Source organism: Ambystoma mexicanum, chromosome 7q, assembly GCF_040938575.1.
Source record: "Ambystoma mexicanum isolate Mex_15411 chromosome 7q, UKY_AmexF1_1, whole genome shotgun sequence".
Lineage (NCBI taxonomy): Eukaryota > Metazoa > Chordata > Amphibia > Caudata > Ambystomatidae > Ambystoma > Ambystoma mexicanum.
The window spans coordinates 975,263,407-975,279,967 of NC_090941.1; the positions used below are offsets into that span (position 1 = coordinate 975,263,407).

The 16,561-nt window shown below is 46.1% G+C and overlaps 1 protein-coding gene across 1 annotated transcript in view; it reads right to left on the reverse strand.

Moving 5' to 3' along the window:
* Positions 1-843: 843 nt before the first annotated feature.
* Positions 844-16,561, reverse strand: part of KLHL35 (kelch like family member 35) — a 240,147-nt gene continuing 224,429 nt past the window's right edge. The window contains exon 7 of the mRNA XM_069640064.1: positions 844-1,855. Within this exon, the coding sequence (XP_069496165.1) occupies positions 1,667-1,855 (189 nt within the window). The 3' untranslated portion in view covers positions 844-1,666. The remainder of the gene's footprint in view (positions 1,856-16,561) is intronic.

Below are 16,561 nucleotides of genomic sequence, written 5' to 3' on the forward strand. Positions count from 1 at the left end.
CAGGCTATTATGCAAAAAGGACGAGCATACTCGTCCTTGCCACTTACGACACACTTAAACATTTGTCTCATGTCAAGACACAACAAGCATGTTATTGGATGTGTATGTTGGCATTTGTAAATAACACACTGCTGTAGTCACCGAGTACATCCATCAACCACACTAAGCAGTGGGAGTTGCAGCTTTAACCCCATATATGTTGGCAGCATGGGGAGCAGCCCTGGGTGGTCGCAGAGCAGCCCATCTTGACTTGTCATCAACCTGTTATTATAATTGCTTTTTTTATAACGCGCTTAATACCAAAGAGGTTTAGAAGTGTGGACGTGTGATTTGAACCTGTGCTCCTCTGCGTCGTCTTGCTTCCAAGACGAGCGCATTGCCACTGACCTACACTACCCGCGTTTGTAAATATTGGAGCCACAGCACTTATTTTTGTACAAATTAAGCACTGCTTACCAGGAACGTGGGGCTGTATGTTCAGCTTGCATTCATACATATTCAAGAATGTCACTCCCATATTGGCTTAGATGCTAAATGGGAATAAATGCATTATTCAGTGAAATATAACATAACATTACATAATGTCCCCAAATCTCTCCAGGGGAAATGAATTAGAAATATATATAGTTGATGAGGAATAATCCCCCAGTCCTACACAACCTCATTATGGCCATTTTCTGTTTTGTTTGTAGAAATAATTTGTGGAACCAGTCGTGGTATAGACACGGGCGGGGAGTGGGTGGAACGGGATTGCAAGAGGAGTGGAGTGGAGGCGTCCAGGGCGTACCCAAGGCAACCAGGATGGGAGGCGGAGTAGGATAGGGGACCGAGAAGGAATGGATGCACATGGGCGCATGGGGGAAACCCCCTTTGAAAGGAAAGGGAGGCAGAGGGGTGGGAAGTGAAGGGGAAGAGTCTCCTTCAAGTGGAGAAAATGGGGCGGGGCTACCACAACAGCAAGTTGGAACATTGTCACACACACAAGGAACCATTTCCACCTGTGCTCCTCCCACCTTGTGTGAGAAATAACGTGTCTGGCGCGGTGTGCATACGGCGTAAGTGCCATTGCATGCGTCCCATTATAGGTATTGTGATGCTGTGGGTTAGCAATGGACTCTGAAACTAAACACCATCAGCACACATGGGAAAGCCAAAGCTTGCACTGCGCTGAACATCACCATTAGCGGCCCTTTAAAAACAAACAAAAGACACCCCAGAGCATCACACCAGTGGATTCCAGACTCAACTGTTCTACTGGAGAGGTCCTGGACCTGAGCTACTAACAGTCAAATAAACCCATGCCGGGTCTGAGATTTTAATACACTATTTGCGGTTCTAAGCTCAATTTGTCAGCCCCCCAGCACAGTTTCCACCATCAAGCTATGAATTGGCATGTAAAAAATGTTTACAAAATAAATAAAAAAATATTGAAATCTGCTCCAACAAAATACTGGTGTTGTATTTCCCTGCTAAAGCAGTGTCCGCGTTTTGCTCAATGCATAAGAAGCTCTTTCAGTCATGGGCCACCTTTCTGCCGTATAATACCTAGCAAGTTGTTCACATTACTACTTCTTGCAAATGGCAGGATACAAGGTCCTCTTTAAAAGAAACGTATGGCACGGTGTGCAAACAATAGCATTGACCATGAGAAGGCGCCGGGCCGCGGTCATCTCCCAGAACCCTGGAGGAGGGTCACACATCCATGGTAACTGGTACAGCGCTGCAGAGGGGGCTCCTCTTCTAGCTCCCCTCCTGTGGGGTCAAAGGTGAACGCTGCGTCAGTGCCTTCGCCCTTCTCATCTCTGCCGCCAAGGATGTAGATTTTTCCACCACACACTGTCACGCCAGAACTTTCCTGGGAGCAAGAACAGAGTCTTCATGTTAGTTGGGAAACAGGCTTTATTTGCACCTTATATGTAGCAAACTGTTTTATGATACACCACATGTCTCTGAACCAGTCCCTAATGTGCGGGGGAGAGGGGGCTTGCCAGGGCTCAGCCCAGCACTTATTTCAGAGTCCTGCCACTTATTTCTGATGCCAGCTTGATTATGTTGTGGTGTTTTGGAAACTTTATTATTTTAACTGTCAGTCAGTCATAGTAATATTAACACAATGTGCACTGACCTGGGTCTCTTCAGCCTGGATTTGCTCATTGTTATTCATGAACTTGGTAAGTCAGGTTGGCAGGGCATGGCTTTTTATCCATTTCTATTAATAAGAATGAGTTAGAAGGCGACAATGTTGGGCACTGATGCTGGCCATGCTTGCACACTGCTCTGATGAACCTGCTTGACTTTGCTGCAAATTCTCTACTGTAATAACTAGAAAAGTGGGTTGCAACAACCGCACAGTCACAAGCCAGCAGCCACAACACAGGAGCGAGGTCAGTGAAAAGGCCAATATCAGAGGGGCGGCTAGCATGAGTGTCAAACCCAGGAAGATGCTCTAGCCGCAGGGTTTGACAGGCACGTTCATCGGTTCAGTAGATTTTGCCTGCATTTGTGCAATAATTTATCGTAGAAGGAAAGCATGTTGCTCTTATTTTCTATTGATAGATTCTTGAAACATTACACTTGCCAATGATGGGATCAGAGTAAAATATTGACGTGATTTAAAAAAACATAAATACTTATATTATTTCAAAAGACGGTATGTCGATTGGTATCTGTAAATCACACCTTGCATCCATCACCCTCAATGAACTGGTGGTATTTGCAGTCTTAACACCAAATATGTTGTGTGAAGGTATTATGAAGTAAGACACAGACAACAGATTACATTTTCTAAATAAAATGGTTTATTTTCTTAAATGTCTGAATGGTTCAGCTTGGGTCCTTTATCTCCACCATCTCTCTCTCCACATGTGGTGTTCTGTATCTACTTGGCCGCTTTGGCCTTCCTGATCTCTTCCTTTTCCTCTAACTTTCTGTGTTATGCGGATGGCACGCAGCTCTCCTTCAGGCTACCCTCGGCCTCCTGCTCGCTCCTCCCTTACTGTCTATCCGCTATTCAGGCATGGTGCGCCTTTAACCATCTCCGCCTTAATGCCAGTAAGACTGAGATCCTTCTTGTTGGGAGCCCTGCTCCCACTTTTCCTCTCTCACTCTGGCCACCCTCCTAGGGCCCTCTCCCCTCACCCCATTGTGAGGCAAAAAACCTAGGGGTCATCCTCAACTTCCCTTTCTCCTTCTCCCCCCACATCACAGACCTTGCCAAGAAGGCCCATTTCCAGCTGCACTAACTCTACTCTTCGCCCTCTTCAACTCATCCAGAACAGTACTGCAAGACTTTTCCTTGCCCTCAAGCCCATGGACCACATCTCCCCGGCCCTGAAACCCTTCCACTGGCTACCTGTGGCTGCAAGAATCAAGTTCAAGACCGTCTGCATTGTCCACAAGGCTTTCTGGGGCTGTAGTCCTCATATCTTCAACTATCTCTTCCTAAATATGTTCCTTCTAGCCCTCTGATCATCTACGCCTAATTCTCTGCAGGTTAGTCACTTCTCCAAGCAGAAAATGGGGGTAGATTTCTATCCTCTGCAGGTGCATCCATCTGGAATGGCCTCCTTGCCTCTCCCTGCCATGATCCGGATCACCTTAAGTTCCAGAACCTCCTCAAGACCTTCCTTTTCTCCTCTTTCTCACTCCCTCTCCCCTGCTAACCTACACTTGCTCCTTCATCCATCTACTGACAGGCTTCATTGTCTCCTCTGAGTCTTACAGGTCACCAATCCCCCTTCCCCAGACCAGTCCCCCTGCACTTGCCTCCTGGCCCACCTTACACCGCCGCCTGGCTTACCTTGCACTACCTAGCTGGGTTACACCCTGTAGTCGCAGCCTTCCTTGCCCTGAACTTAGAGCCCTGCTGCTCTGGCTGCACTTCTTCCTGTACCCTCTCCCCTGAATTTGCATGATTTAAATGACACTAGGCCTAGTAAGATCATTTGTCTTGTCTTCCCTTTGTTCCCCTCCCATGCCTGGTTGCACCTTGAATCACTTGTTATTAGGTACACAATAAATAACAAATCAATCAATCAATGGAATAAGGCCTAACTTGCCCTATGCTATGGTGGGATTTCCCTACCTAAAGAAACTAAGGATAGTCTGTGTCAACTTAAAAGTCTGTCTGTTTCCAAAACCTATACTTGCCCTCACAACTAAAGATAAACAATGTGATGTTGGGATGGCAGCAACAAAAGAAACAGTGTTCCAAATAAAGTTCCGAGCTTCTTCCAGCTCCTGGCTTTCCAGCTTCCCCTTCCGCTTCCCCAAGTTCAAAACAGTTCCAAAAGGCCGCTGGGTTTCCTTCCCCAAGAAGTCAACTCTCCCAGTTTCAAAAGAATAATCAGTTCAAATCTAGTTCAAAACAGTTTCACAAGGCCTCAGGATTCCTTTCCCCAAGGATCCAATGTAGTTCACAAAATCTCAAGGTTCCCTTCCCCAAGAAGTTAGCTCTTTCAACTTCCAAATGATAACCATTTTAAATCTCTTGGCTTTCAGAAACAGTTCCAATTCGACTTTGCAATCATCTGGGCTTTTCAATAGTTCATACAGATTGCTCTCTCGCTCTCTCCCTCTCATTCCCTTCAACAACCCTTAATAAAATGCAACTTCTTTATCTTTGTTTTCCTTGGCTCTTTGCAAGCAGGGGTCTCTCAGTCTAGGTGCAGTTGTCGGACCACACGGTCCACCCATTACAGGTAACACAACCGATAACCCTTGGCATTTTGTTATACTTCTGTATTCTTCAGGCTTTCTTGCCAAGATTGGTTTTATCTCTCAATCTCTTTGAACCTGTATCATTGGTCGACAACTGATTATATTAACAGTGTCTATGCTTTGCCATAACAGGTTTTCAACCACCTTGGTTTCTTTGGGTTTACACTTATTTCAAATTCTTCATGGTAGTCTTTTAGCTTTGCCACAACTGGTAACTCATACAGCCAGATTCTCATAGGCAGTCTTTTGGCTTTGTCACAACGTGTTTTCCACACAACTCACTCTGTAGTGTTCACCCTTTTCCCACCACTTTGCTTTCACATTATTCATTAGTGTTCATTACTTGCTTTTCACTTTGCTCACAAGCATTCATATGCTTACATAAGTATTCATATGCCTTTCATATCTTTCCTTTAGTTCGGTATCCAATAGTACCTGCAGCACTCTTAAAAAGGGTTCCTAAAACTTTTCAGCTTGTTCGTTATTCAAGAACCCTCACTTTGGGTTCCAAAACCTTCTCTTATAGGTTTCATTTCGTTTGGCATTAGTATATGCCTACTAGCAGCCCCACAGAGTGCTCTGGTCTGAGTGTTCCCTGTTTTCCAATCACCGGTATGCGGCAGCTCATCTGGGCGCCTTCTGTCTTCTTTCCGGTTCCTTTTGCTCCGCTTCTGCTTTTTGGGGGCCTGGTGAGCAGCAGTCGCCGTCTCCAAACCTTGCTGCTTCTGGCGGCCTGCGGCTCTCAGGAGCCCTCGGTATCCCACAGCTATGGCTGTGGACACAAGGGCATGGGTATTGCAGGTGACTTGAGCCTCTCATGGTCCTCTTGGACCCCGGCATCTCCTTCACCCTCTTGCTGCACATGGAGTCCTTCCGGTCGCATCTCTCCAGGATGCTCCACATCTCTCTGCTGCGTGCTGTCCTCACGGCAGGTTTTTCTCTCCGATCATTCTCTGCTGCAAGGCCCTCCTTTTATGGACCTGTGGCCTTACAAAATGGTTGCAGGTGCAAGTACTTGCCATCGATTGCCTGACCATAATTGCGCCTATTAACTGAACATGCCTAACTGTTGCACTTGTACTCCTCAACAGTCCTCTTCCTCGGTTCTAGGTCATTTGGTCGAAAATAAATGGTCAACAGGACAATTGGTCGACACCAAAAGGTCGACAGGTCAACTGGTCGAATTTTGTTTTTTGTGTTTTTTCACAAATTTTATTTTTTTGGGGAGTTCCCCCCTCAACCCCCATTTTTTGGTAAAAACCCCTTTTTTTCCCCTAAACAAAAACCTACAAAATATATATATAAATAAAAAAAAAATCGACCATTTGACCTGTCGACCAAATTGTGTCGACCAATTGTCCTGTCGACCATTTTTCTGTCGATCATTTGACCGGACACCCTCTTCCTCGTCTCAGTACCAAAGTGGTGTGAATGAATGGGAGTATATACAACTCCCAGTTGTTTCTTCCCTGTTTTGGTACTAACCTGATATTTTTCGGAAAAAAAAAAAGGAGGCGGATGTGTGTTCAATCTACCCAAATAAGGAAGTGTCTTCCTAGTTGATCTCTTCCTCGTCCCAGTATAACAATGGTATTTCCGAGGGTCATTTTGAAAGGAAGTAAAGAGGCAGGGCTGACAGTAACCTATAAAGTCTGCAGGGACTGAGGGTTAATTGTGGTACGGAATGGGGATACCATGTCTCACCCAGGGAAGTCCTCTCCCCACTCCCCGAATATCCTCCACCCATGTGATCCTCCCTCGCATATCCACCCCCAGGGTCGGGATCCAAGAGCCATGGCCTTTCCCTGGCCACCTGAGCAGAGGATGTGGGGGAAAAGAAAGTGAGGATGCCCTCAGGTTCCTCACAGTTAATACTGTATAGAGCCGGCATCAGTGGTGTTAGTGGGCTGGGAGCTGCCCCCTCCCCCCCACCCTGATGTGTCAGTGATGTACAAGAAAATATTTGGAACCTGGCACTTATTTTCTGAATGATGACCTTACTCTTAATAGAGCAAATGTCGTTCGACTCTTTCATAGTTTGCCACCCCTAAGTGCTATTCGATCCAATGACCTACACTTAATAGAATTGTCAGAGGAATCAAGGAAATATGAGGTGTTGATCTACTTCTCATTAGTAAAGGCTAAACAACTCCTATTATGGGAAAAGTCAAAATTAACATCATGTCATGATGCCTACCCCCGGGCATCCGGACCAGGCCCATCAGTCCCGGGAGAAGGCATCCAGATGCTTAGAAAAAGCCCAGCAGCACCGGCTAGGGGCTATCTGGGTACAGTCCTGGCGTCGTAGGCACCAGGCTCATAGAATGGGTCAGTCCTGGCACCATAGGCGCCAGGCTCATATACTTACACGTACCTCATGCAGACCATGCTGCTCAGAATCCAAGCCAACGTGAAGCCTGAAGGGGACTACTTTACTTCAGGGACTATTTTCTTACTCGGGTGTGGTCTTGGGGGAACTTTTTACCTGGGACTACTTTGAAGGCTATTTAAACCACACCCGAAGAACAGCACACGCTTCGCGTTATTCGGCATCCTGCAGCGTAACGCTCACTGTGCCTGCAAGTCAGCATCCAGCCTTCTGCCACGCCCGCCTCGAGTCCGGAGCTCCTAGAGAAAAGGGGAAGAGGAGGAAAGGTTAGAACAAGAACATTACTTTTATTCCTCACCAGATTCCGGATCCATCGCGCCTTCGAACAAGGAAAAAGACGTTAATTTGATACGCGTCCCATCGCCTGCTGCAGCGCCGCGCTATACTCACCAGCCTTCGCAGCACCTCCACGATCCGCCGCAGTCTCCATCACATCTTCGCCGAACTCCGGCACCTAAGGGGGACAAAAGAACAGCAATGTGAGCCGAGAGAATAAACAAATGCAATCTCTGTTACCACCATAGACTTACCTGATTTTACCGCAGGAGGCATTATTCATCTCCACGGTCCGGCGCAGTCTCCATCACATCTTCGCCGAACTCCGACACCTAAGGGGAACAAAAGAACAGCAAGGTGAGCCGAGAGAATAAACAAAGGCAATCTCTTTTACCACCATAGACTTACCTGATTTTACCGCCGGAGGCATTATTCATCAAAACGTCATAATTTCTCACGCCGCACCTGTAATAAGAGGGAAAGCAACAGATTAAAACACAGGTATCATTTACCGGACAGTGTTGGGTAATACAGACTCTTACCTGAACTCTACCAGCTGCCACGAGGCAATCTTCTCTTGGGTCAAGCTGCAAGACAAAAGGAATCGGACAAGAGTGAATATCAGACATTTTGAACTCTTACTAACTATATACTTACGGTTCCTCGCCAGGGACCTCAGAGTCAATATTGGTCTGGAACTCTCCCAATTCCTATGGACCAGTGAAGTAACTGGTTATCTACGTGCCCCTGCATTCCACGCAGGATGGAGAGCTCATCTTTTAAAAACATATGGTGAGACTATGAAAGGAGATATCGCTGGTGATTAGTGGGAAGAACAGTGGGGTGTTATCACTCAAATCCATGGGTGGCTAATTCCCTTTCTCCACTTTCAGGAGACTACTGCTACGGGTCAAGCAGACAAAATTAGGCGGGCCAGTCCAGTCTGTCATCTCTGCACTACTCGTCACGTTGGTGGAAACCGCAGCTGTCCAGTTCCGATCGACGCCCCTGTGGGAGCCAGGTGAGCGTAACAGAACGCAAAGCCTCCCTACAAATTCCCACCCGGGCGTTATGGAGACCTCAGAAACTGACCAACTGGCCCAATTATTAGGGGAACTTAGGGCTGAAGTACATTCCGCCCGCCAAGAAACTAATGCTCTCAGGAGAGAACTGATTGTCTCAAAGGAGCGCACTGATGACCTTGCTAGACAACTACTGCAAAGCCAGGCCGGGCAAACACCCCTACCTGGACTCGGGGAAAACCCAACTCCTGTTTCATCAAGCAACCCTGTTCAAGTAATTCTACCAGGAACTATTCCATTAGCTCCACCCTAACGCTTTGCTGGGGACCCCAAAAGGTTTGCCGCGTTTATGAACCAATGCCGCCTGAACTTTTTATGCAGAGCTGGAGCCTTTCCAAACGATCAAGCCAAAGTAGCCTTTGTACTATCATACCTCAGTGGCAGCGCAGCTGATTGGTCAATTCCACTAGTCAACCAGGATGACTCTCTTCTTCGGGATTTTCAGGGTTTTCAAATGAGCATGGAAAGACTATTCGCTCGACATTCACAGGGACAGGCCCTGGATAATGAACTTTTGTCCCTGCGACAGGGTAACCAGGATCTGCTAACCTATATCGCTACCTTCAATAGGTTGGTGATGGAAACCGGATGGCTCGAGGTAAAACGAATTACATTATTCCATTGTGGTCTGCGAGGAGAACTCAAAGATGTTTTGGCTCAAGTTGTGAACCCACCTCAGGATTGCGCTGAATATATAGACTTAGTGGTCCAGATAGATCACCGACTTCAGAATGGAAAGGCTGATCGAGCTAAATTCGAGAATCGAGTGTTGGTTAAACCACCCCCAAAGGAACAGATGCACCAGAACCCATGCAGATCGGGGGGGGTTAAAGGACCTTTAACTCAGAAGGAAAGAGAAAAGAGACGGCAATTGCACTTGTGTCTGTACTGTGGAACCTCGGGACATTTTGTACGGGATTGCCTGGTAAAACCACCCAAAAAGCTGGTAGGAGCTGCGGACAAAAGCCATACAGAGTCTGATATGGGAAACGACCACGCCCGACAAGCGAAGAGGTCCGCTTGCCGAGCTTAAAGAAGGACACTCAGACCTCGCACCTAATCATACAAATGGTCCTTATTGATCCAAGGCAGCCGTCACGTATGCACGCAGTAAGAGCGTACATTGATAGTGGGGCCATAGGAAACTACATGGACCACAAACTGGCTTCAAGGATGAACCTGTCATGATGCCTACCCCCGGGCATCCGAACCCAGCCCAGCAGCCTCAGGAGCAGGCATCCAGACATTCATTAAGACCACAGCAGCCCCGACTGGGGGCTATCTGGGTCCAGTCCTGGCGCCTTAGGCACCAGGCTCATAACAGACATTAGTCCTGACGCCATAGGCACCAGGCTCATAACCCTTACTTACCTCCTGCAGACCTTGCTGCAAAAAAATCAAAGCCAACGTGAGGCCTAGATGGGACTATTTTACTACAGGGACTATTTTTTACTTGGGTGTGGTTCTGGGGAACTTTTTACCTGGAACTACGTTGGAGGCTATTTAAACCACGCCCGAACAGCAGCACATGCTTCGCGTTATTCTGCACTTCAGCAGCGTAATGCTCACCGCGCCTGCAGCATCCAGTCTTCTGCCACGCCCGCCTCCAGCCTGGACAGCATCCTAGAAGAAAGGAAGACAAGAACAGGAGCTTACCTTTCATTTTCTTCTGTTCCCGAGTCCGCCGCATTTCCGACCCGGAAAAAAGACTTCAGGAATAAAAGCATTGCGTCGCTAGCAGCAGCGCCGCACCATACTTACCAGCCTGCATCTCCATGGTCCCGCATCGCTGCCATCATTTCGCCACCACATCCGTGGCACCTGGAAGGGAGAAAGAGAGCAAGGTGAGCTAGGTGCCGACAAAGACAATCAAAGCAACCATATTATACTTACCTGAGTTAGCGCCCTCCCTATGGCACATTTCATCAGCGTTCTACGCCTTTAACGCCGCACCTGTAGGAGGAAAGAACATTTGTTAAAGACATTTACTTTACTTTACCGGATAACGCGGTTTAATACTTACCTGCACGCATCCTGCAGCACTTCAGGTGAACTCATCTCAGATCAAGCTGCAATACTAAAGAGAGAGAGAGTGAATAACAGACGGTTGAACTCCATAGACATTATACTTACGGCCCTTGCCATCTACCAAGGAGCCCAACGTGTCAGGAACTCACCCAAAATCCTCAAACCAGTGAAGCAACTAGAAATTCTACGCGCCCCTGCGTTCGATGCAGGATGGAGAGCTCATCATTACAAACCATGAGGTGAGGCAACAAGAGGGAACATCAGAGGTGGTTAAAGGGGAACAAATTAAGCGAGGGCTTCCGTGCATCCATTGGGTGGCTAATTCCCTCCTCCTGCTTTTAGGAAACTGCTTTTACAAGTCAAGCAGACGAAGCTAGGAGGGTCGGTCCAGTCTGCCGTCTCTGCACTACGAATCACGCTGGTGGAGACCTTACCAGTCCAGTTCCGACCAATGACCCCGTGCGAACCAGGTGAGCATAACAGAACCTATCTCTTTGCAAAAGGACCACTACAGATGTCATCACTACCGTTGATGGAACTGAAATTGCCTCTGGGCCAGTAACTCATTCCACTACAGAGATGACACTGTTGGGTCAAGATGGGCATCGAGAAAGCATTGTGTTTGACTTAATCAAGGCTCTGCAATTCCAAATAATTCTGGGAATGCCATGGTTGGAAACACATAATCCTTGTATCGAATGGCGAGAGAAGAGAATGACTTTCCCAGATTGTGCACACACCTGTTACCCGGAAAAAACCTTAAACAAAGGCCTGGCCACAGTCACTAATCCAATTGTGCAGTTACCCCAGGAATATCAAGAATTTCAGGATGTTTTTCAGAAAGAACAGGTAAACACCTTACCACCTCACAGATCATACGATTGTCAAATCGTTCTCTTACCCGGTGCACAACCCCCATGCAGCAGGATCTACGCCCTTACGGAGCCCGAAAACCTTCAGCTACGACAATACTTGGATCAATACCTTGCTAATGGCTTCATTCGCCCATTGAAGTCTCCTGCATCCTCAGCTCTATTATTCATGCCTAAAAAGGAAGGTGACCTTAGAACGTGCATAGATTACCGCGCATTAAACCAAATTACGGTAAAAAACCGATACCCATTGCCTCTGATCCCCGAATTACTGGACCAAGTTAAGGATGCTTGTATCTACACTAAGTTAGATCTCCGAGGGGCATATCATCTGGTACGTGTGAACAAAGGCGATGAATGGAAGACTGCCTTTCGCACCAAGTACGGATTATTCGAATATCAGGTGATGCCTTTCGGGTTGTGCAATGCACCGGCAGCCTTCCAGTATTTTATGAACGATGTCTTTCGTGAACTCATTGACTTCTGTGTTGTCGTATACATAGACAATATTCTAGTGTACTCCTCCTCAGAATCAGACCATGTTAAGCACGTTCATGCAGTCCTTGAGAAATTACGCCAGCACAAGTTATATGCAAAATTGGAAAAATGTGTCTTTCACTCTACAGAAGTCGAATTTCTTGGATTTATCCTGACCCTAAAAGGAGTCCGAATGGACTCTCGAAAGGTGGACGCCATTCTCAAATGGCCATCACCCAGTTCAGTCAAAGGAGTACAAAGCATGCTTGGCTTCGCTAATTTCTACTGAAGATTTATCCCTGAATTCTCACATATTGTACATCCCATCACAGCACTCTTGCGAAAGAACAAGCGCTTCTTGTGGACCGATGAAGCTGAAAGAGCCTTCCAAGATCTAAAATTGAAATTCACGTCTGCACCTGTTTTAAAGCCCCCACGCCCAAGCTTCCATACGTAGTTGAAACGGATGCATCCAGTTTAGCCATGGGAGCTGTCCTATCTTAGAAGGATCCTGAAACCGGCCGACTTCATCCAGTAGCATTCTGGTCAAGAAAATTCTCGGCACCCAAACTAAACTATGCAGTTACCGATAAAGAGTTATTGGCCATCAAATCTGCCTTCAAGGCTTGGCGGCATTATCTTCTTGGCGCCAGGCATACCATCACTGCAATCACCGATAACAGGAATTTGCAATATTTGAAGACAGCCAAGGCCCAATCATCACGTCAACTTAGGTGGGCATTATTCTTTGCAGAATTCGATTTCGTGATCACTTATCGACCAGGTTGTAAAAATGGCAAGGCAGATGCCTTATCCCGAATAGGAATGGGAGAAGCATACTCGAACCCAGAACCAGTGCCCATAATTTCAAAAGAAAGAATTCTTGGCATAACTACTCTACAGACTCTAGAAGATATTCATTTAAAAATCAAGCAACTTTTCGATCCAGCAGCCCTACAGGACTGGGTAAAGAAAGGCCAAGATTATTCAGTCATCAATGACCTACCTTACTATCAAGGTCGTGTATTCATACCACACAAGGAACTACAAGAATTAGTTATCTCCAATTATCACGATGCGCTGATTGAAGGACATCCAGGAGTCGCAAAAACTGAAGCTAAAATTAAGCAACAATTTTGGTGGCCCATCTGGCGAAAAGACGTAAAGTCATTTGTGCTATCTTGTGGTATCTGTCCCCAAAACAAAAGCCTGAAAAAAAAACAGCTGGTTTTTTACGACCTTTGGATATTCCACCTACACATTGGCACACTTTGTCCCTAGACTTCATTACTGATCTACCTCCAGGTAGTGGATTTAACACCATTCTAGTTGTAGTGGATCTTTTTTCCAAGATGGCCCACTTTATTCCTTTAAAGGGATAACCTTCCACTTCAATTTTGGCCAAGGAATTTCTTGAAAATATTGTTCGACTACATGGATTCCCTTCCGTATTGGTCTCAGACCGAGGTAGTGAATTCATTTCGCAATTTTGGAAGAAATGCTGTCAATTGGTGCAAATCGACGTGAGGTTATCTACCAGTCACCATCCCCAGACCGATGGTCAGATGGAGAGAACCAACCAGACTCTTGAGCAATACCTACGTTGCATGCTACACCAAACCGAAGGCAATTGGAAGGATATTTTGTGTATTTCCGAATACGCATACAACAACTCTGTACATTCAGGAACCTGGACACTTCACTCACGCAGATATACGCACTTATATGCATGCACACAAGCAGTCACGCCCCCATACAGCTTATCTCAATCACTGAATGATTGAGAGACGCTTTATGGGTATGACACTGCTTCTGTGCATTTATCTATGAATATGTGCATCTAACTGAGTAAATATTCAGCTGGAGGCTGTGTGATATCTCACAGTGCCCAGCAAAACGCTTTACTCGTGCATATACACACATTCATATATAGAAAAGATGTCACACACTCATACAGCTTCTTTCAAACATGCAATCGGCACCCACCAGATCACTTAAACAGACACACACATTCAGGGCCTGCTTGTTAACCCTGTGTAAAAATAAGAAAAGTGTATTTCCATCATGGATTAACACTTTTCTTATTTTGCATGGAGCTCACAATCAGGCCTTCTTAAACACATAGACAGCATCCACACAAGCAGCCATGCACCCATACAGCCTCAGTCATTGATCCTACACACGGCACTCACCAGAACCCTTCATTCATGCAAATACGCTGTCATGCATTCACACATTACAAATACAATGGGCCTCATTACGAGCATGGCGGTAGCCGTGCCTGCATAGCAGGCACGGCTACCGCCATGCTCGCTACCGGCACCGCCTCCCGCGATTGGACAATAATCAGCCCATTACGAGATGAGTGGGCCGGTAATTGCCATTCGCAGGAGGCGGTAATGCTGTGTGGGGAGCATGGTTGCACCGGCACCATTCATAATGGTGCTGGTGCAATCACGTGTTCTGCTCGCGGGTGCCGCACAGCCCACCAGGTAAGACCTGGCGTGCTGTCAGGGACCCGGGAGCAGAACTCGTAATGTGGCGGCCCCGTATGAACGGTGCCGGTGCCTTACCGGCATCGTTCATACCGTGGCCGTCCCTGATATAATGAGGCCCAATATTTCTCCCACACACACACAGACACAGACACAACATTTTTTTAAATTTTAAACATGTAACTGAGCGGGTCTCGGCGGTGATCTTCTTTTGGGCTTACTCCCTCTTCCACCAACATCATCCCGTTGTTCGAAGAGGGCCAGAAGACGCCCTTCACCTCTCCTCCTGCCTATTGATCTGTCAGGCTGAGGGCAGCGTCAGTTTCTGACCCGCCCCACCAGCCTTAGAGCATGCCCACTGCTCCACATACTTTGCTTGAGAACAAGCCCCATCTCTTCTAACAGTCTGCAGCTCACCTCATATAGGTGAGGAAACATTACTTTATCACTGGAAATGAAACGCAAGACAGTCATCAGGCCCCAGAGGATAGACAGATGGGGAGGAGCGACATACAGAGTACACAATGGAGAGCCATTTTATCTTCATTTCCAAATCCTAAAGGTGCTTGAATGAATATATATGGTCCAAGGTTGAGAAAATCTTATTGTGAAAAATCAAATGAGCAACAAGGCCATGGTTTATTATTTACTTAATGATCCAAACATACAACCATTTTATCACAAACATATTTGTCAAACATATAGATATGTGGCCCTTCTTATGTTTCATAATATGCTTTGATAGTTTGCAAAGCAGCCATGAAATCGCATTGGTGCTATTTGTCGCCTCATTCTCATTGGAACATTTCAAATAAATACATCAGAAATGTACCAGAGTGATATCTTAGTATTAAAACCTTCTGTCAGAAAATAATGTATATACTTATTCTAGGGTTTTAGAATCTGAATTTCACATCAAGTTTATTGCAATATTCATATTATGACTACACTATATACTGGAAGTGATCATTACACATGAACATTGTTTTAAAAAGAGCCAGTTCATAATGTTAGCAGAATTAAATAATGGCCTTTCTTTACATCTTCTTTTGCCAAGAATATAAATAATTATTGACAAAACTTGGTTTTCACCGAGTAAAGTTCAAATAAATAAAAAAAAAAAATAAAAAAAAAAATTATTTCTCTCACAAATCCCATCCTTTCTGGAAAGGGTCATGCTCAGATAACAAACCAATGATCTGTTGCTTCTTTCACCAGCACCAAGGTAATGTTTACATTTGAATGCTTGCCACTGATTGATTGGTAGTACTGCTGGACCCAAATATTTGCTTAAGTGTGCACCGATGCTAATAATGAACACAAAATAGAAAATAACACACTCAATTGTACAGCCTGCAGCCTGGTCCTCTAGTCCCTTATAGGTTCTGTTAGAAACCCAGCAACCATACAGAGCCCGTCCACATTCCCCTCATCTCCCCCAGTAGGAACAATGCGCCCTCAGTGTGATGGCGACATTCATGCAGGACACACCTGATGACAATGTATGCCTCCAAATACCTGGTCAGTCCACAGGAAAGATGGGCATATAGTCTACGAGATAAAACGGGTATGTTTATATAAAAATAACTGGCAGAGGCGTCCTGTTGCTATAGATGCTAACATCCAAGGAGGTTCGACCAGAGATGAGCCATGTATTTACAGACCTATGCAATTAAACATGATTTTCAGTGTCACTTGGCCTAGTAGGATCGTTGTCTTCCCTCTGTTTCCCCTCCCTTGCCTCGTTGCGCCTCGAAACACTTGTGTATAGGCACGCTATAAAGGCCATATCATATCATATGATATGAATCAAGTGAAGCAATGGCAGCAAGTAGTTCTAGTCAAAAAAAGAACTGATAAAGAACATCCAGCTTGCATTGGAGTCCATAAGAATGAGAGACTGGGCTTCATTACGACCCAGGCGGTAAGTTACCGCCTGGGTCGTACCTTTACCACCATGGCGTAAACTACGTTTACGCCATGGTGGTTGGCGGACTTACCGCCCCATTCCGAGGTTGGCAGGGCGGTAAGTCCCCAATCCCCATTTACCCTTCCCCATTCCCATTTTTGCCCCATAGGGCATAATGGGAGTGGGGAAGGCGTTAATTACGCCACCGTAAATTACGGTGGCGTAATTAACATCAAGGTCCCTTAGCGCCATGGATTTTAACACCTGCTAAAACCAGGTGTTAAATCCTCCATGGCGCTAAGGGACCTCGGAAT